General features: G+C 44.3%; 1 protein-coding gene across 4 annotated transcripts in view; it reads left to right on the top strand.

The window, feature by feature from the left end:
- The window catches only part of SEMA4A (semaphorin 4A), a 279,310-nt gene that overhangs the window by 218,368 nt on the left and 36,252 nt on the right, over window positions 1-24,690 (top strand). For all 4 annotated transcript variants that reach the window (XM_069218012.1, XM_069218011.1, XM_069218009.1 and 1 more), the window contains exons 5-10: window positions 6,350-6,448; window positions 6,983-7,079; window positions 15,892-16,008; window positions 16,990-17,135; window positions 18,923-19,092; window positions 23,595-23,745. In XM_069218012.1, coding sequence (XP_069074113.1) covers window positions 6,350-6,448; window positions 6,983-7,079; window positions 15,892-16,008; window positions 16,990-17,135; window positions 18,923-19,092; window positions 23,595-23,745 — 780 coding nt within the window. The remainder of the gene's footprint in view (window positions 1-6,349; window positions 6,449-6,982; window positions 7,080-15,891; window positions 16,009-16,989; window positions 17,136-18,922; window positions 19,093-23,594; window positions 23,746-24,690) is intronic.

The raw sequence follows: 24,690 nt of genomic DNA, 5'->3' as shown, positions 1-24,690 counted from the left end.
CTTCTTTATTTTAAAGCTCTGGGCCGGCGGCCACGGAGCAAACCAAAAAGCATAAACCTCGGGGTGAAATCCCTCGTGAACATCCAGGGATTTCACCCCGGGGTGTTGTATAACACACAACACCCCTTCAGTACGCTGCACGTCGGCTGGCCAGTTACATCACTGGCCAGCGACATTACATTCCTCCACAAAATGCAAAAACACACAAAAAACACCACCCTGAAACATTAGTCAATAATCACACAAATGATCCCGTAGGCGGGTGGAAGGACAAGGATTGCCCCGCAAACCATATCTGGCAGATCCGGATCGCTGAGACGCTACCTCAGTGGCGGGACTACCAGTCTCTGGTCCAATCGGGACAGACACAGGATCACCTACAGTGCGACTCATCGACCTGCTCAGTGAGACCTCATCCTCAGGCCCGTCACACACAGGAGCACTCTCCTCGGCCTCTCCCATACTTTCTTCCTGAAGCTCACTTGCCTCATGAAACCTCTGAAACGACGACACATTGCGGGTCACGGTATCATTGCCACGCTGGGCAACCACAGCAGTTCCATGTCGTTGAACAATTCTCCACGGGACCATAGAAAACGGCGTACGAAACTTACTACCAGGCAGAGTCTGCTTGAGTAATACCTGATCACCAACCCTCAGGTCAGACTCAGTGGCTTTCCGAGCACTGCTGACCCTTAGATTCGACATCCGCCGCTTCTCTTGGACCAAATCCCGGGCCATCTCAGGAGGAAACCAAGACGAATGATGAGGAATCGCATCAACAGACACCCTCCCAAATACAACATGACTCGGAGCCAAACTGGTGGTAGAATGAGGCGTTTGTCGATAGTTCCGAAGAAACGAGAAAATGGTGTACTCAACAGACTGACCACCGGCCACCGCAATTCTGATTACATTATTCAAAGTCCGCATGAATCGCTCCACCTCTTGAGGCCAACGCGGGGTGACCCGGCGATGACGGGTGCCAGTAATCTTCAGATACTCAGCCAGTTCATTGCTCTGAAAAGGCGGCCCATTGTCGGTCTTAATCTCGGCAATAAGACCATGAGTAGCCATCATCTTTTCTAATCCAGCAATCACCACATCTGCCATGAGGGCAGGGATAATTTCAACCTAGGATACTTCGAGAAATCATCAATGATGACCATGGTGTGGCGGCCATCAGGTAGACTACCAAAATCCAGACTCGCAGAGACCCATGGACCTGTTGGGGTCGGCTCAGTTTCAATAGGAACAGGCCTAGTCGATTCACCAGTAGCCTGACACCAACGACATGACCTAACCAAACGCTCAACCTTTTCGTCCATGAGAGGAAACCACACCTTGGATCGGAGTCAGCTCTTTGTCTTGACCATTCCTTGGTGGCCATTGTGTGCCAATTCAACAGCCTTGGTGGTGAGAGAGGAAGGGATAACCAGACGACTTCCCCTTAACAGACACCCTTGAGAGTCAATGGTGAGCTCACCCTTCACGCCATAGAGGCTTCCAATGATACGTTGAGCTTCAGTGTTCAACAAAGGCAACTGACCTTTGATTCGGTGCCACTGACCACTCTGGACAGCTGCCATGATTTTCTGCAGGCACTCATCCGACTTAGTTGCTTGTATAATTTCCCCCATAGTCATTGGCAAAGGCCGGGATCGATCAGTCACATATCTAACATATTCTTCAGTTTCTTTGGCCTCTTCAACCTCCACCTCCGAGGCACTTCTGGGATGTCTCGATAGTTAGTCAGCCGGATTCTCAGGGCGATATTCCAATTGACACCGATAATCTTGCAATTGTAGCATCCATTTCTCAATTCTTGGCGGAGGTTTGGAAGCAGTTCCATTGAACAGCGGAAGCAGTGGCTTAAGGTCAGTGGTAACCACAAATGGGCAGCCATACACGTAAATATGGAAATGCTTGCAACCCCAGTGGACCGCAATAGCTTCCTTTTCAATTTGCGAATAACGCTGTTCAGGGTCAGTGAGCGACCGGCTGGCATAGGCGACAGGAGCCCACATTCCTTCTCCTTGTTCCTGCAACAATACAGCTCCTAGACCCTTGGGTCCCGCATCAACAGCGACCTTGGTATTTCTTCTCGGATCAAAATATTTCAGCACAGTATCGCTGGACAAAGCCTCTTTGATTTTGTCAAACGCTGTTTGTTCAGCAGACCCCCATTGCCACGACTCAGACGCTTCAAGAAGATTCCTCAGGGGCTGGGTCAGATTAGACAAATCTTTTATAAATCGGCCACAGTAATTTACCATCCCTAAAAAAAACTTCTGACTTCCGTGACTGTGGTGGGCGGTGGTGCCTCCTTGATGTCGTTTACCTTCGCAGGATCAGGGGCAACCCCCTTCTCCGAGAACGTGTAACCAAAAAATTGTATTCGGTCTTTTAGAAATTCACACTTTTGCCGATGCAAAGTTAGTCCTGAGTCCTGGATGCGTTGTAGGACCTTTTGTAATCTGGCGTTGTGCTCGGCAACGGTGGGAGCATGTACCAGGATATCGTCACTGACATTTATGGTTCCCGGCAAACCCACCAACAGCTCCTGGATAACATTTTGGAATACTTCCGCCGCACTGGATACTCAAAAACGTAGACGCTTGTACCTCCGGAGCCCCACATGAATAGAGAAGGTCGTTATGTAGCGAGATTCCGGGGCCAACACCAGATGGTGGTACCCCGACCGGAGATCAAGCTTCGAGAACCATCTCGACTCACTGAGCTCTCCCAGAATGTCATCAAACGTAGGGGTCAAGTGTCTTTCTCTTTTGATGGCTGCATTTGGGAGACACATGTCCACACAGATTCTCACCTCGCCTGGTTGTTTAGGCTTCCGAGCTACCACAATGGGCGACACCCAGGGGGTGGGCCCAGAAACCTTCTCAATAATCCCAGCTTTTTCCAGATTGTCTAACTCTTTCTCCACCTGGGGTCTGAGATGGAATGCTACTCGCCGATGGCGGAGAGCTATCGGTTGAATGGTGTGATCAATGTGGAGCTTGATCTTCCCGCCTCGTAGACACCCAATGCCATTAAAGACTCCATCGTACCTGGCTACCAACTCCGTCACTGATTCTTGGTGAATGCTGAGCGCGAACATCACTATTTGTAATTCCTCCGCCGCCTGACAGCCTAAAAGCATGCCAGTTCCTCCCTCGGTCACGTAGACCTTCGCTGATATCAAATGTTGTCCATGGGTGATAGTGGTGTGAAACATACCCCTCAGGGAGAGGAGTGTTTTGTCCATATGCATACACCTTGACATTGGTCTTGGTCAATGTTGGGGTCGGGGACATTTTGGCTATGTTCTTCTGCCGCCAGTAGATTTATGGATGCTCCCGTGTCCACTACAGCAACCACCTCATGATGACCCATCAGTATCTGGCACTTTGGAAGTTGCGCTTGGCGATGGCTGGTAGGTGTGGCCGCAAATAAGGAGTGGACGACATGAATAACCGTTTCATCATCATCCATGTCGCTCCCTCGCTCTGATTTTTCAGGAGGGGCCTCTTCAAGCGCGATGTTGACGGTTGCCCCTCGGGTGTCTTTGGACCTGCAGACCTTTGCGAAATGATTCATCTTTCCGCAGCTCGCACATATTTTACCCCTAGCCGGACACTCGGAGGCTCGGTGTGGCACTCCCCCGCAATACCCACATTGCCTGGGGCGTGGACTACTCACTTTTTGTGGGGTTTTCTTCCGGGGTGTCATGACTGCATTGGTGACCTCTTCTTTTATGGGACGTTGTAATGCCGCTTCCCTGTGGGAAGCCCTGGCTTTCGAGAGCTCCTTTGTTCGGCCCAGCTGTAGAATGTCCGGTAACGATTTCCCTGATTCCTCTAGGATGCGTTCCCTAAGGGGAAGGGAGGCACACCCTTGTATTAATTGTCCTCGGACTTCTTCAGTCTCATCATTAAACCTACACGTGCCCGCCAGCTCCCTTAGTCTTAGGTGAAAAGCATCTAGCGATTCGTCCATCTGTTGTCTCGCTTGTCTAAATATAAACCTCTCATAATCAGTATTGACCATTGGCTCAAAATGGCGGTTGAGGGCAGCTATGAGTGTCGTGTGTGTCTTGGGCGCATCTTCCACAAGGTTTTTTGATATCTTACATATGTCCTTGCCTCCTATGTGGATGAGCATGGCACGTTTCTGGTCATTCGCTACTTTTGTGGCCTCAAAGAACAGCAACACTCTTTCCACCCATTCTCTCCACTTGGGCTCTTGTGTCGAGGGAGCCCCTTCCACCACAAAGGGTTCTACTGGAGGTATTGCTGACATTGTGGTTGGGGTGATGTTGGACAGGTTTATTGCTATTATGCTTGTGCTGAAGGTGCCTTTTATTTTGTGCCTGATTGCTCTCTTTGGGGGGGGGGGTGGAACCTGTACTCACTGTGTCCTGATACCTCCTTCTCTTTTCGAGTTGTGGCGTGGATTTTCCTCTTCAAATATGCACTTATGTGATAGAGATCCGGTATGGGTGCATTTATTTTCCTTTGTCCTTTTTTTTTTTTTTTTTGTGGTTTGGTCTTCTTTTCTGAAAAATTATGTGTATATATATTTTTTTTCTCTGGCTGCCCGCCCCGCCGCACGAGCACCGCGGCAGTCAAGCGGCCGCGGCAGGGCTCGAACCTCGAGGCGTGGACTCGCCTCTCCTTGTCGCCAATTTGTTGTGTCCAAAGCCCTTAAAAGGGCTTAGACACGCAGCGAGTATAGCGCGCTGCCGCTGAAGAAATACACGCAACTCTGTGTATTTTATTTCGGTCGGCGCGGCTGCGTGCGGCGTCAATTCAAGATGAGCCCGTCCGCACGGGTCTCTATCTTGCTGCGCTGCTCTGGCCGCACCCAGCCACGCCCTTCTTTATTTTAAAGCTCTGAGCCGGCGGCCACGGAGCAAACCAAAAAGCATAAACCTCGGGGTAAAATCCCTCGTGAACATCCGGGGATTTCACCCCGGGTGTTGTATAACACACAACACCCCTTCAGCACGCTGCACGTCGGCTGGACAGTTACATCACTGGCCAGCGACATTACAAACTTAACAAAGTTTTCAAATTTTTTGGTAAAAATAATCGGACAACAGGAGGGAGGGAACGTCTGCTAAACGTACGTATGTGGTTGAAGAGCTAAGCAAAAATTGTCCTGTACATTTTTTTTACGAGGAAACGCTCCCACAAAGAAACGCTTAAAAATAATTAGGTTTCAAAACCAGCCAGGTCCTTTCTTCAAATCTAATCACTTCCAACCCGTTTGTTTTCTCTTGTCTGTACAATGAGCTGCTGTTGCTCAGGGCTAGGTCCGTGCAGTATAAGTAGTCTCTGTAAAATAAAGAAAACAGAGGCATCCCTCAAAATAATCAGCATATGATTGTTTTTAAACATTACAATGAAAGTTTGTTTGCAAATAACAGGGCGACATATGGAGATGGTGAAATTCAGCACCACAAAGAACAGTTATTAATAATACATTGTTTTTTTAATGGCACTTCTGCTGTTTGTAGGGGCTGTAAACAACAGATGTTACTATTGCCTAACTGTTGGGAATCATTTTACGAATCTGGCGGAAGGTAGAATGCTGAGTCAGCCATACCAGGATTCAGACTAGTGACCTGCTGATCACAAGTGTTCTAGCGCTGAAAGCTCAACTCACTGAGCATCCTGTCTAGAGACTAGATACAGGTCTGAAGCCAAGGAGCATGAGTTGATAACTACAACTCTAGATTAAATTGTAGATCTCTAATGCATCAGAAGACAGCAGTGGAGACAGTAAATGGCAGTCAAAGTAAAACAGTTTTGCAAATAAATTAAGTTAAATATTCTCAATACTAAGTCATAAACCATATATTGCTATTTAACCCAAAAGGAAAATTACTTCTGATAACAGCCAGTTCGAGACACTCCTCCGAGGGCCTATCATAGGGAAGAGATGAGTGGATCTTTGGTCCGGTGCTCAGGATGAAAGAGGGTTCTAAATTTAGACAGTTATTCATTTCTAAAAAAAATATTTCTAGTACAGTATGTGCTGAACTGTGAAACATGTATTTTTAGTGGTGTTTTTTTTTTTTTATGCGCATGTTTATAAGTTTTGAGAAATAAGAAAAATATTGTTTTTCTTATTTCACCTTCTCATTCCCATCACACGATTTTCCTTCTATTTGTTGAATTAACTGCACAGTTTTTTTTTTTGTTTTAGTATTATAATGTAAAAACAATATTATTTTTATATGTGCATCACTTGCTGTGGCTAAGGGCCTGAAAAGCTAGAGTTAGCCCAGGCCCCTCTAGCCGCCTGAGTAGATTGTCTGATTGTAACCCATGCCTTTTATCCACAGACCGAGTGTTTCAACTTCAACCGAGTCCTGGCCCCGGTGAACACGACACACCTGTACACCTGCGGCACCGGCGCCTTCAGCCCCAACTGCGCCTACATTGTAAGTCTGTGCGCTCTAGTCTCCCTCTGGCCTTGTAAAAATGTCTGCATCACAATATCAGGGACCGAAATGCTTAAAAAACATACTGTGGTGATAAGTATAGGTTTCCTATTCTTAGCCGTAAATCCACCTACCTTGGAATTACACATATCTTTTACATATCAGGAAAGTAAATGTATGTAGAGGGAAGCATAGTAAACTTACCTATACTTACTTACCTTCACAATATTTTGGTTGTCACTATTTTGGCTATGATATTTTTAAGGATGATATTTTGTTTGCAATATTGCAGTAGGAATACCCTTGTAATGAATGGGAAGCAGGTGGCTCAGTGACAATCTTGACCTGGGTGTGTGGGTGACTCTTTACCTTGTGAGCTCAATGTCTCTGAATGGAAGGTTTAAGAGCAGAAACAAATTGACCCTGGCATTAAATACAACGCTGTGCATGTCCGATTATGACTTGAGCACTGTATGTCAGATCGGCAGAGGCATCAGATTTCCCCTCTATTATCTTATGTTTTTTGTTTTGCAGGATGCTGAGAGCTTTTCTCTGGTTCCCAACAGCACTGTGGATGCGAAGGGGCAGTCACCGTTTGACCCTGCACACAAACACACAGCCGTAATGGTTGGTAAGTAATGAAGTAAAGTCAGTCAAGTTTTCACTTTCGATCTAATTCTGCCATCTGGTGGCCGTAGATGTGACTTACTGTTCGGAAAATCAATATGACGTTAATGTGGGTATTTATATATTAAAATGAAGGCTTCTGTTTTCCCGTTTACACTGATTTTCACACGTTAAAGCAGGTAAAAAACATGTTGTTTTCTGTATGTATTTTTTATTTATTTTTTTATGTGGGAAACGGAAATTAGGTTGATTTTTGAAAGCTTCTAAATGCTGTCACCCATGACTGCCAGTGCAATAGCTTTGCTAACTGACAGATAGGATTTTTCTTTTCAAAGAGGGTCCGTTCCTAATGGGTCTTAAACAGATGTAGATGTGCACCACTTTGATACTAAATTGTGCATGTTTTCAATTCAATTCAAAAGAGCTTTATTGCGGCTACAAGAGCCAAAAAAGCGTGAGCAGTAACAAATACAAATAAATACACATAATCAAAATTACAGGTAAATATAATGATAAAAAATGAGTAAAAGATAAGAGAAAAATGGAAAAAGTGAAATAAAAGTGGAATAAAAATGGAATAAAATAAAATGCGCTGCGCAGGATGTTGGGACAGTCTTATTTAGAGTCTTTATCCATAAGAGTTTTCCCTCTGACAAGCCAACTAGCTCCGAGGAATTTGGCGATGGCGATCACTAGCGTTGGCCTGGTGTCTGATCTGAGGATTCGCAGGGCTAGCGCAGAGCAGCGGACTCCCAGTAGTCTGCATGCCGGGGCCAGCCATCTCCTACGGGGGGCGGTGTACGCGGGGCAAGCAAAAAAGAGGTGAGGGAGATTCTCGACGGGGGCTTTGCAGGCGGGGCATGCGGTTGATTCATTGTGTGACCAGCTACTGGTGAAAAGTCTTAATGGGAGTGTTCCAATGCGGAGCTGGAAGTACAGTTTCCTTTCCCTTGGGGCCGTGATTAGGTCCCAGAAAGCTTCGTACTTGCATGACTCTTTTAGGTTGGCAAAGTCACAAGATAGTGTAGTGTGCAGTGCAGCCCTCGTGTCTTCGAGGTTGGCCATTTGCCAGTATAGTTCCTTTAGTTTGCTTTTCGAGGGAAAGACTGACGTGGCTGGTGAGTTCCAGAGATCATCGAGCCCGAGTGAGTACAGTTGCTCCTTGATGCATCGTAGCCAGGGGATTCTGTGAAGATGGTCAGCTTTTAGGATGACCTGTAGAGCTTCAGTGAAGATGTTGAGCTCCGGAGTGGTCCAGAGACGCCGCCAGTACAGCAGGGGTCGCAGGCGGGCTTTGTGACCAATATGCTTGATGCCAAGATCCTTGAAAAGAGGGAACAGTGGGGTGCTTAGCGGAAGGGACACAAGGTTTTTTAGGAAGTTGTTTTCAGCGGTGGTTAAGTCTTGGGTTTTGGTATAGCCCCAAAGTTCAGCCCCGTAAAGCGCTGAGGAAACGGCCTGTGCTTCGTATAACTGTAATGCTGGGCGAATTGGTTTTGTGTGTGAGAGGTGGAAATTTTTTAGTAGAGCCCCTGTTGTTTGTCTTAGTTTTAGGGCTTGTTTTCCTATGTGTGGCTTCCAGGACATGTTGTCAGTGAATGTTATGCCCAGGTAGCTGAAAATGCCCACCTTCTCAAGTGAGGAGCCCTCCAGAGTAAACTTCCCTTTAAAAGATCTGTGGGGATTAAGGGTCATTAGTTTTGTTTTCGAGGCGTTGATTTCGAGTCCCTGTGATGAGCAGAAATGCTCGAAGCACGCAAGGAGTTTCCTTAGACTACTAGGGGTCTTGGATATCAGAAGAGTGTCATCGGCAAAAAGTAAGACTGGGATTTTTTGTGTGCCAAGTGAGGGTGCGTCAGCCTGCAGTCTGAGGAGGGAGGGGACAATTTCATTGATATACAGGGAAAAGAGGGTCGGGGCAAGTGCGCACCCTTGCCGCACACCCCGGGAAACGTGGATTCTATCAGTTAGTTGGCCCTTGTTGCCCCACCTGACTTGTGCGTAGTTGTCCTCGTGGAGTCGTATCAAAATGGCAAGAATGTGCTCCGGGATTCCCATCCGAGAGAGAGTGGCCCAAAGTTTGTTGCGAGGTACTAGGTCAAAAGCAGATTTGAGGTCCACAAAAGCTACATAAAGGCTGCCTTTACCAATGTACACTATTTTCCAATATAATAATAGGAATCTGAGGGCTTGGTCAGTGGTGGAAATCTTCTTTCGGAAACCGGCTTGGAGGGGGCTAAGGATATCATGGTCAGTCATCCATACTTCGATCTTTCCTAGGAGGCAGTGGCAGAAGACTTTTTGGACACAGTCAATTAGGCTAATAGGTCTATAGTTGCAGGGAAGTGATCTGTCGCCCTTTTTAAAGATTGGAATAACAATAGCTGCTTTCCAAGACTCGGGGATTGGCGCCCCAGATGCTATTGCGTTAGCTAGAATGGTGAGGTATCTTGACCAGGATGCTAGGTCTGTTGAGAACAGGTCTGCTGGGACGCAGTCTGATCCAGGGGCCCTGCCGCGTTTTAAGGTGCTTAGAGAGTAGGTTATATCGCTTTGGGAAAACAACAGGGGTGCTGCGGTGGTGGGTGCTAATGAGAGATTTAGGTGGGGGCCCGTATGAACAGGGATGGGGCTATCATGATCAGGGGAGTACAGACTACTAAAGTGAACTATCCAGTCTCTTGGGGCAATGTTGGTTGTGATGTCCAAACCACTAGTTTCTGGGCCTCGCGCTGCCAGGGACCAGAACAGACTATGGTTCCTCTCGCGCACAGCGTCGCTGAGTGCTGTCCACCATTTGTTATCTTGATCACGCTTGGCTACGCGTATTGCAGATTTATAGGACTTCCTAGCTACGTGGATGGCGGTGGGGTCCTTGGATTTAATGGCTTGAACTAGGCGCTTGTTTAGGGACCGACACGTTTTGTTGAACCAGCGGTGCCTACCTATGGGTCGTTTGTCGTCGTGGGCTGGAAGTACTGAGAAGTGAGCTGCGATATCCCTAAAGCAGGAGGTGTGGATTGAACTTATTTCCTGGTGGGGAATTGCAGAACCTGCCTCTAGGCCCATTAGTGTGGATTTTAGGGTGTTATTGGCAGCGTTGATGAGTGCGGGCCGAGCCACGACCTTGTCCCATTTTAAGTGTCTTTTATTGTTGGCCAGGCTAATGCCCTCGGGTGCTACAGCTGCGGAGTTGGACGTGTCTGGGAGATTACCTGGAGCTAATGTGAGGACAGAGAGAGGGTTGTGATCACTTTCAGTCCTTTCGATGATCGTCATGTCGATGACTAGAGGCCATAATCTTATATCGAATAGACAATAGTCGATTCTGCTGGTGTGGTTGGTTTTATTGTACGTATGACTGCCATTGATGTCTGAATTGGTTCTGCCATTTAGCGCCCTGAGCCCAAACTCCATGGTCAGTGATTTGACCTGAATAGCGACCGGCGTCCATCTCTTGATGGGTGGGATTGACAGGGCGGGGATAGACCAGGCTTGATCTTCCTCGTGGGTGGACCTGAGATCATCCCAGTCAAGAGGCTCGAATGTGACGTTGAAGTCCCCAGCCACAATGGTTTTGTGGTGGCGGGGATAATTTTGTAAGAGGGCTACGAGGGCGCAGAGGGTTTTGGAGACTTGACCCCCCCTGACCCCTCTAGTGTAGATATTAAAGATGTTCACCACAGAGTCAGGCCCAAAGGATAGACGAATGAATGTTTTCATAGGAGTGTATTGATTCATCACCTATGGTTATTCACATTATTGAAACCCGTCAGACATTCAAAGATAAGAGTTCAATAATAGTGGAAAATTCTAGCTTCAGCCTAATTTATTCAGAACTTCCCAAATTAACATAGATAAATACAGACAGAAATGTACAAAAAAAAAAAAATACCTTAAGCTAAGGTATTATTGCGTTGAAATAGTGAAATAGTTTACTTGAGTATAAAGGCTGCTGTTGAATTTCATTATTGCATTAAAAGTCTCCAAATTAATATATATGTGTGTGTGTGTGTGTGTGTATTTTTTATTTATTTATTTATTTTTTCCACAGGAAAAAAACAAAGGTTACAAAAGGTTATAGTTAGGTTGACGTTTTACCCATACAAAACCATGGAAATTCATCAGTTATAGTTATACTTCTATTTACACTTATGTTAAGAAACTATAACTCGTTGCCAATAGTTACTTTCCGGCACAAGTTATAGTCTCTTTAGAAAAGTATAACCATAAGTATAACTATAACTGCTGAAACGTCAACCTAACTGTAACATCCCTGTAACCTATGTTTTTTTTAATGAAGTTCTATTTTTTTTAACGTGAAGTAATATCTACTTACCCCATGTTGATACACCTGCCACTGCACACGTCTATCCCTCCATCATGCACCCAAACCCACAGTGCGTACGGTCTTTGGTGGTGCACAGCTAGGGGTTGGAGGCAGTTGGTGTATTTTTTTTGTTTCCTTGATCCGCTGACCCTTTGTGAGTTTACACAGGGGAGATGCACTGATCCCTCAGTGGATCTGTGGCCTTGATGGAAAAAAAGGGCAATATTTTGCCCATATTGGTCCCTAAGGAACCTCTCCATCAGTCCTAAGGGTCAGGATATCTGTATACAGACCACTTAAATGTTTTTACACTATATTTTTACCTCCCCTGAGCAGATGCGGAAAACAAAATGGCAGCTGCAACTTTCCTTTCATCCACTCAATCAGGGCCTTGCTTTTCCCCGGGATCCAAGGATCCTCTGCAAGTGGATCCGTGAAGTGTCCGTATCCCTCGATATTTCTGTTTCTTTTGATAACTCCAAAACTATAGCTTTACACCAAATCACAGAAGCACGCTTTCTATACCAAGAGACAGCTTTCTGCCAAATATGGTGTAGTTCCGCTCAGAGGTTCAGGCTGTAGTCATGTTCAAAATGGGAAATTGCATGTGGAAAACACATTTTGGGACCCCCCCCCCTTTTTTCTCTGTCCCAGCTTGACGAATCACCCCAAAACTTTCAAGATAGCAGCTGAACTGACTGTTGTAGTAGTTTTGAAATTTTGTGAAGAGTCATCAAATGGCACCAAAGATATTGGTAAACAAAAAAAAGCTTTTCCTATGGAAACTTGGTCCTAACTATAACTACCTGCTCCCACCGACAGGGACCAGACTTGTATTCTGTTTCCTTGCCCGCACTGATGCAGAAAGGAAAACAGAACTACATATTGCTCCTGCCCTGAAGGAGCAGCATAAATAGCTGCTCCCTCCGGCGGGAGCAGTGCCAGTTCCAGTGGGATGCAGAGAGCTGGCTGGAGCTACAGGGGTCCTAGGGCTCCCCCACAGCCCCCAACATTGTGCTTGGTGGATGCCCCGGTAGGCACAGTGTCACCCACCTACCATTAATTAAAGGAGGCCCCAGGGGATAGGGTCTGCGGGCCTAATTTGACTCAGGTAGGAGGCCACACCAACTGTCTCCCCTTTATAATGTAATGCGGCCCTAGGGATAGGACTTGAGGAGGGGGACTGTGCTCCCCTTTTTTTATTATATTTGAACCTGGGGGATTGGGTCCCCAGGGCCTATTAAGACATGGGGAGGGGGGGCTGCACGCTGCCTCCCCTTCGATCGATTTTGGCCCCAGAGGTGGAGTCCTGGAGGACAAAAGGCTCGGGTAAGGACATCACATGGCCCACTCTCCTTGTCCAGGCCTGCTGTGCGAGGTTGGCTTTTTGTATGGTAATAAAATATTAATTTACATTAAAAAAAAAAAAAAATTAACTAACAAAAGAAGATTAAAATAACGATATAGTTAGGTGTGATAATTTTTTTTTGTTTTTTTAAAAAAACCTTGAAAGTTCACTGAAAAAATAAAGGTTGAACTCAGGTTATAGTTAGATGAGTATGTCAGTGACAACATTAACGTTTTGAACAAAAAAAAAACACGAAATTCACCAGTTATAGGTAACAGCGCTAAATATAACTTGTGCCCCCGCCATGCACTGCTTATGACCTCCCATATTGCATCACGCATGACATGTTCTGTGACATCATTTATGACATCACTGATGACATCTCAAATAACATCATTGATATATATATATATATATATGTGTATATATATATATATATATATATATATATATGTATTTATATATCTGTACGCACATGCATTTTATATACACACACACATTAAAAGGTACATTTTCATGTTTATTTTTATAAACGTTTTTAGTAACCCAGAATACAAGTACTGAGTTAGTTTCAAAAACACAAATGTTAAGACTTACCATTAACTAGACTGGGAGGAAGCATTGTGAATGCATCTTAGAGGACCGCTGACAGAAAACAAAGCACGCTTACTCTAAGTACCCAATCACATTTAGACAGCAAAAATCGGATGCAAACTGCATATCTACTACTTTGCTATATCACTAGGTGCACAAATTAGCGGGTGCCCAATTTGCTCCTGATTATCATTTTAGAACTCTATAATGGAGAAAACATGCGTATTATTTCTCATTCCCAGGTACTCATTAGGGCATCAGCAGCGGTTCTCCATTTTGGGCTCTAGGGATATGCCCCCTTGTTTTCTGGCCCATTTAAATTATACAAAAGAGTGAATAATAATTTGTAATCACTCCTGGTATAATGAAGAAAATGCTAACCAGCAGCAGCCTGATACAGCGAGTGAGAATGGCTCATGTCTGTCGCAGGGGCACACGAAAGGCCCTGCACCAGTCATCCGAGATTATCCAGGGCTGGTGAAACCTTCAGGCCTTCCCCGGGGCGCTTGCACCCCTCAACACTTCCCAAACTGTCACATGGGGAATCATCCCAGCTAAAGCTAGCCATGGGTGCTGCAGGTTCAAGGCTTGCAATTCCTGCGGATACACAGCAATCAGCACGTCACTCTACCCTTTCCAAACTCTGTACCAGGTAGGAAAGGGTTGAGTGACTTGCTGATTAGTGAAAGAGCAGAAACTAAAACCTCAAATCTGTGACTGCGCAGGTTTGAGGTTTTCAGTTTCAAGCACCGGAAGTAGAAAGAAGCAACAGGAGTCCAAATGGGGCCTGCACAGGTAATAACAAAAAAAGTTTTAAATGTTGTGCATGTATATGTGAGAGCGTGTGTCCATGAGAGACTGTGAGTATGTGTAAGCATGTCTGTGTCTACATGCATATGTTAAAGTGAGTGTCAGTGAAGGAGTGAATCAAAGAGAGTGACAATGAGTGATAGGAAGAGTGAGTACAAGGTAGAATGAGTGAGGGTGAGGGAGAATGCCAGTGAGTTTTACTCTGGGGGAGAGTCAAGTGTGAGTGAGTCTAGGTGAGTCCGAAATTGAGTGAGACAGAGTGAGCATGAATGAGACTGATTGTCAGACTGAGTGACATTAAGTGAGACTGTGTGAAAATGACTGTGTATGAGTGAGAGTGAGATTGAGTCAGACCAATTGTTAACAAGAGAGACTGAGTGAGTATGAGTGATTTAGAGTTATAAGGAGTGAATGAGAATGAGTATGACTGAGTGAATCAGCGAGTATGAGGGAGACTAAGTGAGAATGACAGACTCTCACTGTGAATGGCCTTAAATTATTGATACCTTGAATTCCTCTAGTCACAACCTAGTTGAGACCTACTTAGCAAACCAGTGCACAAATGACTGGCGAATGCACTTTATCTTACATCATTGATTCCCTTCGAACTATCAAGTACTTCTTGATTACATCTGTAGAACCTAGGTTGTAATAGTCCAAAAAAAGAAAGCTCTGAAAGCAGTGCTTAATTTGTGCCGTAGTTGGGGATTGGGGGCACCACTGCTTATTTGTCTGGACAGAGACCAACCATCAGATTTTGAAGCAAAGCAAGAGAGAGAGAGAGAAAGACAGAAGAAGGATGAAAAGAAGATAACAAACCCAATAAAAACATGAGAAAAGAGTGACAGAAAAAGTCTGCAAAAGTGAGATAAAGTTAAAAAGTTTTGCGTGGTGAGAGAAAGAGACATGAAACTGAGATCAGTCTAGGAAGCACTGGTATTCATTAGGCCAGAGATTTGTGAATCCCTACAATTAGCAGCCCAGTAGCAGGCATTTATTGTGTGGAAACTTTCCTAAAGTTATCAAACCGCTTTACAAATCCAGTTTTAATCACTATACTTTTTGTATGTGATTAGTAAAGAGCAGAGACAAGCAGTGGGAGAGAAAAATGATAGCATACATTTAGACATGTGTGTATCTCTACATAACGGTGAAGAAGCACGTTGAGGGATGAGCTGGGAAAGTAACATTTAAGCGAAAAAGTTTTAAACAAGTGATGAAAAGAAATATTTGGGGTGACCCTAATGTCTAGTGTGGATCAATGCTCAAACAAAGGATATCTTTAGTCTGGATGATGAATGATGCCAAGAGAGTGTCAGTTTTCATGCCTTCTAGCAAGTTTTGGTCAAATTCTTATAGTCACTGCTAAACGTTTCAACAGTGTTTACGCCCTTACACCTCATAGAAGTGGTTGACAGTGAAGGGCAATGAAGGCCAGACCGTTACAGTAAAAAACGAATATGCACTTGATCCCATTTTGATACATCATGTATGAATGTATCTCTTGTGGCTATCCTAAGCTCATAAAATGAAACCGACCTCGTGGATCAATGTTAGGCAAATGCAATAATTATGAATATTGAGCACAGCAATGTAAAAAAAAGTTAACATTCATTTAATTACACGCTGTCGTTACTGAACTTTGAGAACTCGACTTTCCACAACGAAGCACACGCAACCAAGTACAAATAAAATGCTTTCATGTAACTGAAAATTATCTTTCCTGGTTTCTAGATGGAGAGCTATATACAGGGACTATGAGCAATTTTCAAGGCAACAAGCCCATCATCTACCGTAACCTTGGCAACAGGACCAGCCTAAAGACTGACGAATCCCTTGGCTGGCTGCACAGTAAGAATATGTCTGTTCTATTGTAGGTTTTGCTGGTAGCTTCTGCGGTTGATACCTCAATGAATGAACGTATTGGTTCTGACTAGCTTTTGATGAAGATCTTATGCCCTTGGCCCACCATGCATTTTTTATAATGTAAATGCACTTTGGAAACACCCCTATGTACCTTGTTGTCTTTGATTAGCGTAGGGGCTCTAGTTTGTTCAGATAATCACTGCATGAATGTTATTCCCAAACACATCACTCCTTTCTTCAGCGATTGACTTTGCCTAGCAAGGAAGACATTCATAATATTCCATTCCACCAATATAACTACACACCTATTCACAAGAAAAGGTCCCGTATGTCAGTAGAATTGCACAGGTATATCCGGTGATCAGCTGTCAGCTACAGTGACCACAACATGCCTCAGGAGAGCTCTTGAGTGAATAGCCAGTGTGCTATGTATTTATTTAATTATTTATTTTGTGACCACAACTCTTAGAGACTCCTTTTACGGCTGTTTAGTCCCCTGTGCTGTGCTTATCAATAAAGTAGATAAGGAAAGGAACATTGTGTAGTAGTTCAGAAACTACCTAGCCACTGCCCACTGAGTTCTGATTGGCCTGGATGGTTCCTCAACATCTCCACCCAACCCCAAATGGCTTGATGAAAGGAAACATAGTGCTGCTCTAGATCCTCTCTTCTGGACTATACCTTTATCATCCACTGTCCTACCAACCCTTCAACCACCCTGCCCTGAAAATAAATCTATCCTTATAGCTATTAAATTATCTGCCTACGCAAGCCATGATGTAGCTTAAAAGTGAATAACTACACAGGGCCAACAAAGTGTCTTTTGTGCTCAATAAATGACAATTTACACAAAATAAATATTTTCTAAATTAAAATTAAAAGAGAAATGTTTTATACAATAGTGGGTCATAAATAGCTAGCTTGTTAGCCCCGTGATTCAATGCCTGTGATATTTTCACCATGTAGCCGATGCAGCGTTCGTGGCATCCTTCGACATCCAACATCCTGATCAGCCTAGTGACGGGAAGGTCTATTTCTTCTTCGAGGAGACTGCAAAGGAATTTGACTTCTTCGAGAAGCTGACAGTGTCAAGAGTGGCACGTGTGTGTAAAGTAAGTAGAAAAGCAATAAAGTGGCTGTATGTGACTAAAGAAAAATCGTGAAAGGAATTGTGAAAATGCACATTGTCCCCAGCACTTCATCTCTGGATTTTCTGCCCATAGGAAAGCCTGTAGAAGTAGATTTAGTGTGCAGACTTAAGCACAGTAATCTACAAAAATATACATCTTTGTGGCACATGTCTGGAAATTTGACCAATAGGAAAAAAAGGTGTAATTGTCTACCATGTGCAAGTGTAAGCCTACACATGCGGTATTTAAATTTTTTCTATACATTTAGATTGTGGGTAAGTATGCAACAGTAAATTGTCACGCACAATACAAATACTGTTGTTATAAGTAATATTAGGGGATGAAGTTACACTATCGTTATCAGTTATGGAATGAGGAATTTACTTCAGAACTCAAGATTACCCCACTGATTTTCTCAAGAACCTCCCTACCACTGTGCTGTTTACTCAGGACATATTGCATCAGCTTTTCTCTGGGGAAAAGTTCCCCAGGAAACCCTGAAGGTGCTTTCTTTTCACAGGCAGAGTAATGGCACAACCATGAGTAATTAATTTATCTACTAATTCCTGTTACTAGCCGATTAGTCCAAATCTTAGATCCACTGCTTTATTTTTCATAGAATTTAAAAGGGTGTCAGAGCAAAGAAGCCTTCTCAGTTACATGTAGTTTCTTTGTTTTCCCTCTTTGGTTACCACAGCTGGTGCAGCTCAAGGGCATTTAATCAGTAGTAATCCCACTTCATTATTTACTGGTAATTTTAATTGTAGGGTGATTAGGCATCATTTTGGTTCCACTCGAGGAAAAACCCAGCAGAGCAGTTAGTAATCCTGTGATAATCACTGGAGATACACTCAGGTACACCATTACTATATACTTTTAAAATCGCCTATATGAATATTAAGGCCTAGATTTACAACAAGTTGCTTAGATACTCTTGTGGTGCTCTGAAATTTGTGCTGCGCCCTAAGGCTTTTATGATGTCAAAATAATGCATTCTTTTGGATTGCTTTTTGCCACATCTTTATCCAACATAAAAAGTTAGTAAATAACTCCCTACCATTACAGTGCATGCTTTACCATGCTTCTCTAACATAAAGTTAGAGTACGATCCATTCACCTCATTCGCCGCATTCTCAGGTTACTTCAGTCATTTTGGCAGAGGCATTCAGTGAGGGATGTTTTCTTTTGAAATTAGACTCTGATGCTAATTGCATGCTTAGACGACCTATGAACTTAGATCAATTAATGAAAGTAATGCAATACTCCACGCTTACATTGGATGTCAAGTGTATTTATTTGGTTCTTATACATAACATTCGCCATGGCCATGATTATTCCCCTTCAGGTCTGTAGAGGTGTTTACTGCGAAGTACTGCCCATGGCATGTCGCTGCAAAGGGTAATTGTTATTGTGGTAAATGTCCTTTGCAACCAGTGGAATTTGTATTCAGTGTACTCTGAGCCTGACAGACTTTCAGGAAGTCACTCACGTAGACACCATTGGCCATCTTACTGGCTCAGGTAGCTCACTGCTCACAGACACCTCCAGACTCATGAGTAGGAAGCTGGTTCATGGGCCACCAACACCTGAAACTTGTCTTCACCCACCAGTGATTAACAGTGATCATATGGACAAGTATAAGTATTGACGTTAATGTGTAACATGTTGTTCATTAAGCCACAGGGTGTGTGCCTAAGGATGAATAGTTCATACACAGTTTATTGATTTTGTGTGAGAATATTACTTCCTAATCATAGTATTTTTTCTAGAGTGACACTGGAGGAGATAAGGTACTACAGAGGAAATGGACTACCTTCCTGAAAGCTCAGCTGTCTTGTTCAACCCCAGAGCACTTTCTGTTTAATGTCATCCACCATGCTTTCTACCTGCCAGGTCCAAAAGGGGAGGCCATCTTCTATGGAGTCTTCACCTCACAGTGGTAAGCATTTCTTAGATATCCCTCACTGTTGTAGCCATGAAATGTCAGTTCATTGTTGATATGTAGACAAAGGCCAGTGTATGTGCAATGGGGAGTGGTGGGAGTGTAAGTGTTCCAAATGAAAACTTGGCTCTACAGAAGAAGGATATTGGGATCTCTTAAGCTTTTGTGAATGAGATTGATCAAGCTTTAGGTGCTGTTGTTTGCAAGGTGTTGGTCTCATGATTTGAAAACAGAGCTGTTCTACCTCCCTCATTCTCCTGTCAGCTGACACCCATTGGTCTATGTTTATTCTTTTCAAACCTATGTTGGTGTTTTATGACAAGCAACTTAGGAGGATTTGCAGTTGATGCTTTGTAAATGGAATGAAAGAGAAGAAAAACTTGATTTGAGTTAGAACCATGTCTCATATGATTAACCTTTGAATAAAATAGAGTTTTAGCTTGATTTCTAACCTGCATGTGTAGCTTAAGGTGGAGGGCTGCAGCAGGAACTCCCTTTGCCCATATTTTTCTGCAGCAGCTATGAGTGAATCACTAGAGCTCACCTACAGAGTTTAGGTTGCAGGCAAGAAACAACCTACCTACCTTCAGCAATGCTCGTTGTGGTGGACAGCCTACCTACCAGCAGACTCTGCAAATACTTCGGAAACCTCTATGTGCCAAACTAGATCCAGAAAGGTATTTCCAGCAATTTGCTCCAGTGTTCTGTCGGTGGTACTATCAGACTCTGTGGTGCTTTCTTCTTGCCTACAGACGTGACAGCGCAAAGGAATTTTATAGGCACCACATCTGTGCGCTGACTTCAGTTTGCAACAAAACATTATGCACCATTGCATTGAGAGAGGTAACTGATTGAGAATTGTGATCATGTGCACAATCTAACTTGGAAATTTGTCATTACCTAGAAGTCCACTCCACAGAACTGGGAGAAGGGTGATTCAGTGAGGAGATAGTATTTAGAGTATTCACCAGAAAGATCATTACTGTGGGTAAGTAACTCATTCTTCTGATGAATACTTCTAGCCCCAGATTCCTCGCCTTTTGAATACATACCAAAGCTGTACCTCCCAAAAAGGTGGGGTTCTGAGGAGTGCATTTCACACCAGTTAATCCTTCAGGTTAGAGCAAGCAAAGTTATCCTCCATGAGAAACTGAGAGTCAAGGCAGTAATGTCTGGTGAAGTTGTGTACAAAACCTTGTAGCCACCTGGCAGCTGCACAGAACTAAAACGTCCCTGGCCAATGCCATAGTGGTGGCCTTCGCTCTGGCAGAATGACCCTGAAGGTCCTTAGAATCTTCCTTTTGGCAAAGACATAGAACATTTTTATGCAAAGAACAAACAATCTGGAAAAGATCAATTTCTGAACTATACTCCCCATTCCAACAACAGTCTAGGCCTCATTACAACTTCGGCAGTCTCTTCACAGGACCGCTGAAGCCTCTGCAGGCAAAAGACCACGAGTAATGGAGGACTTTTGCCCGTCATATTAGGAGTGTTCTCCTGGGCCAGCGGGCGAAAACAGCTGCCCGCCAGCCTCCTAATGAGGCCCTCTGTCCTTAATCCAACTATATAAAAGCTATGGGCTCATGTGTGGTTCAAACAGTGAAGCCTCTCTTCCTCCTTAGATGGATGTAGTGGAGAGAAGAAAGTGGGGAATGTGTTGAACAACCCCAAATGTAACGGCGACACCACTTTTGGAGGCAGTGATACCCGAGTACAAGCACCTGCTTGATCAGAAGACAGTGGCATATGGTGGCTGCACTGACAGGATCTCCAGTTCACTACAATGGGATACAGATTAAGTACAATAAGAAAGACCGATTTAAGAGTCAGTAATTTCAAAGAACAGCTGTACATACAATTGAAAGGCATGCATATCAATAATGTAACAAATAAATTAAGGTCCAATTGTGGCATTAAAAAAGGTGCCAGAGGAAGCATGTTTGTAAAACATGCAGGGGGCAGATGCTCTGTCTGATCATTGCAGAGTACCAGACATTCCAGGCCCTACATACCTTCTTCAGAACCCAAGAAAGCAGGGGCACATTCGGTATTGCATAGAAAAACCATAGTCTCATGGAGAGACAGAACCCCTCACAGAGGAAAGCCTACAGTGCAAAAAGCTCCACAATTAGCGTTTTTCTAGGTGGTGAAAAGATCTACCCAAGGCACGACTTTCTGGGTGAAAAACTCTTGAACTACCTCAAAGTGCAGATGTCACTCATAGTTGGTAAAATGGCGACTGTTCCTGCCCCCTAGTATTTAGGGAAAGGCTTGTAGATCCCCTGCAGGTGCAGCTAGTGCACCACAGCCTCAGCGCTGTCTGGCACTGCACCAGTGACCCCACTGCTGTTAATGGAAGGCATCCAATTGGCGTTGAGAGCCAACCACATGAGACACAAATCCAGGAGATTGATTTGGTGCTCCTGCTCAAGCAGGGACCAGAGGCTTCTGATTTCCGCCTCGTCTAGGTTGCATCCAAAGCCCGAAGTTGATAAATATATAACCACTGTGAGGTTTGGATTAGGTAGAAACTATGCCCTGCCGCACATCAGGCTGATATGCTTCATCCACCATTGATGGTTCTGGGCTGCCTGGCCAGATGTACAAATGTTGACCTAAAGGGCCCCATGTACTGAAACCTTTATACAGGGGTTCACTGAAGAGCTCTCGTATGCAAAAGGCCATGAGGCACCAGAAACATACATGAGGCCAGGCGACCAAGATGTCCCAGGACCATCCTGGCCTGGTCACAGGATGATGCCTAAAACATCAGGCTGATACCTTGAATGTACCGGACTCAGGAGGCAAAAAGACTTTGAAGTGCACCCTGTCCAGAATGATCCCAAATAAGGGAACCCATTTCACCAGCTGATGGATATGTGTTCTTTGTTAAAGGACTCTTGGGAAATAGAAGAGAGATGGTCATTTGCTGGTTGCCTGTGACAAGTTCACCTTCAACAGCCTGTCGTCTAAGTACAGGTGTATATTTAATTCTGACCTACGGTGAGGAGCCATACCTATGTCATTTCCTTCATAAACACCCCGGGGGCTGATCCTAGTGGATTATAGACTAGTGGAACTGCAGGATGAGTACAGAAAATTGTGCATCCAGCAGTTCCAAGAACACCATGCAATCCCCAGGATTTAGGGCAGAGAAGACCTACATCAGAGTCAGCATTTTGAATTTGTTGTTCTAAAGGAAGGCATTTAAGTATCAAATGTTCTAAATCATTCAGAGTCCACCATCCTTTTAGGGCCCCAAGAAGTAACCGGAGCAATACCAAATGCCCCTCTCCTTCGCTGGTACTCACTGTATTGTGTATTTGTTCATAAAAAATTGAGCCTTTCTGGTAAGAAGAGAGCATGTACTACTGAGATCTACATGAAAGCAGGAGGAACCGTGGTGTGGGGTGCGGGAGTGACAGAAAGGGAGGGGCATAACCATAACTGATGAGCTGCAGGACCCATTGATACAAGGTATATGTATTCCAATTGGGTGAGTAAAAGTACATTCTTCCCCTCACTGGCTGTGGGCGACTCCTGAAGAGGAAACCAGAGCAGCTTGGTGGCAGCGGTAGCAGAGGAAGAGTTAGACAAGTACTGGCCTTGCTGGTGGTGACCACATCATCGTCCTCCATCACGTCCCCTGGACCCTCAAAAGGACAAGACAGGATGCTTCCTGGGCTGAGATGGATGGCTGCTTCTCGTGGTAAGCCAGACCCAGGGAGTAGCCCATGAACTTCTGTTATTGTTAAGGGATACTATAGAACATTAGATTTAAGTAATTTGTTTTTAGAAAATAAAAGTTCAGAAAAATAGGGTTGTTTCAACACAGATTACTCGATCTTCTGTATGAATGTGTGGGTCCTGAGCTAAAAATGAAATATACAAATTATCAAAGGTTGACAGTAGAGAGTAACCTAATATCCAAGGCAGAACTAAAAGCTACACTGAAGTGAACAAAGGGATATGGCAGTCCCTGATAGAGCAAGTTTGTGTAATGTGTTTTATGCTATGTTGCATTAGTCTTTGTTGTTTTTTTCTGAATATATGCTGGACCAATTTATTAATCGTGGAATACCCTTGAGAACAACTAGGTTTTTCATGTGCATTTTGCTTGCGTTTTATGTTTTGCTTGCTCTACGGTCAATTTAGGATGTAAATCTAACTTAATGTTGAGAGCAGCCCATTAAAGAGTTATACTTGGGCAGAAACGGTTAAATAAGTGTAGTGCTGGTCAGCTTGTTGAAATAGACTCTGACTTGATGTGAGGTCCATGAGTAGTCAACTTCCCTCCACATTCCTTTTCCAGAGTTCAGTCTTTCTCTCTCTTTGAATAGACCCTGAGCACCTGATGAGCAGCCCTTGCACCAGAAATCAGGTACCCTAAGTCTCCCTAGGCCTGTCACCACCAGAAAAGATGGCTTGTCATTTGTTGCACGAGGGAGGGGCTTTATCTACATGTTAAGCTAATAATATCCTTTGCCTCTTCCCAGGCAGGTAGGAGGCTCACCAAGTTCAGCAGTCTGTGCTTTTGACCTAAAGGAAATTGAAAATGCCTTTGAAGGTAATTTCAAGGAGCTGAACAAAGACAGTTCGCGATGGACCACATACTCCGGACCCATTTCAAGCCCGCGGCCAGGCAGCGTGAGTAATACTTATTTAACAAAGTGCCAGAATAGACCCATCCTGCTTTTTCTCTGTTCTTCAAATAAAAACATTCTCTTTGTTTTAAGTATATTTTTATTTTATCAACTTTCCTTGCACCTCTAGGTATGAGCAGATCATACTTTTCAACGCTCTTGCTCAGTGGTGTACCAAAACGTTAGCCCCCCCCCCACTGCAAATTACATAGGAGAGGCCCATTTGAGCTCACCCAGGAGCTCTCAGGCCATGGTACTGTGCTGAGATGGGGCCCTGAAGTTTGGGGACCCCCGCACTGTGGGGGCTGCAGTGCCTTTGCAATGCCACTGCTCATTCGATATGTGTTACTACAATATTATATATTCCTTGCTTTAGAGAAATGCTGTTGCCTCTTGGCAACTTTCCAGTTTTCGCCTTATTTGTTATCTTATTCATGGAAGCAAGCGAGATGATGACAGCAAGTGTCCCTGTAATTACAGCACGGTCCCCGCTTTCTCACATCGGTTACTACATCAGCTCCTTTTCTGTTGATCTCTAACCCTTTTGGTTTGTAGTTTCTCCCGCCCTACTCCTAATGGGAGTCAGTTTTCTGCATTTACTAAACCTTCCAATAGGAATTGTTTATATCTAGCGCTCTATTACACTCTCATATTAAACTCTTTCTATGAACCTAACTATCTTTCCACCAAATGTTTCTCTATCTTTTCAGTACTTCAGTGAATCTGGGTTGACCTCGCATACCCAACCTCAGGTCTGGGGTTGCGTGTCTTCCTGTTCAGAGGAGACTTGGCCTGGCAGTTCAGGCTAGGTTGTTCCCCTGAGACAGGACCAAGGCTGATCTATATATGGCTACTCGAACTGGCATGATGGGAAAAAAACAATAAACTGCTATGTGGTTTTGCGTAATTACCGAGGATCGACCTTTTTTGTTGTCCCAGTTTCAAAAAT

Source organism: Pleurodeles waltl, chromosome 12, assembly GCF_031143425.1.
Source record: "Pleurodeles waltl isolate 20211129_DDA chromosome 12, aPleWal1.hap1.20221129, whole genome shotgun sequence".
Lineage (NCBI taxonomy): Eukaryota > Metazoa > Chordata > Amphibia > Caudata > Salamandridae > Pleurodeles > Pleurodeles waltl.
This window is presented reverse-complemented; position numbering and strand designations above follow the sequence as displayed.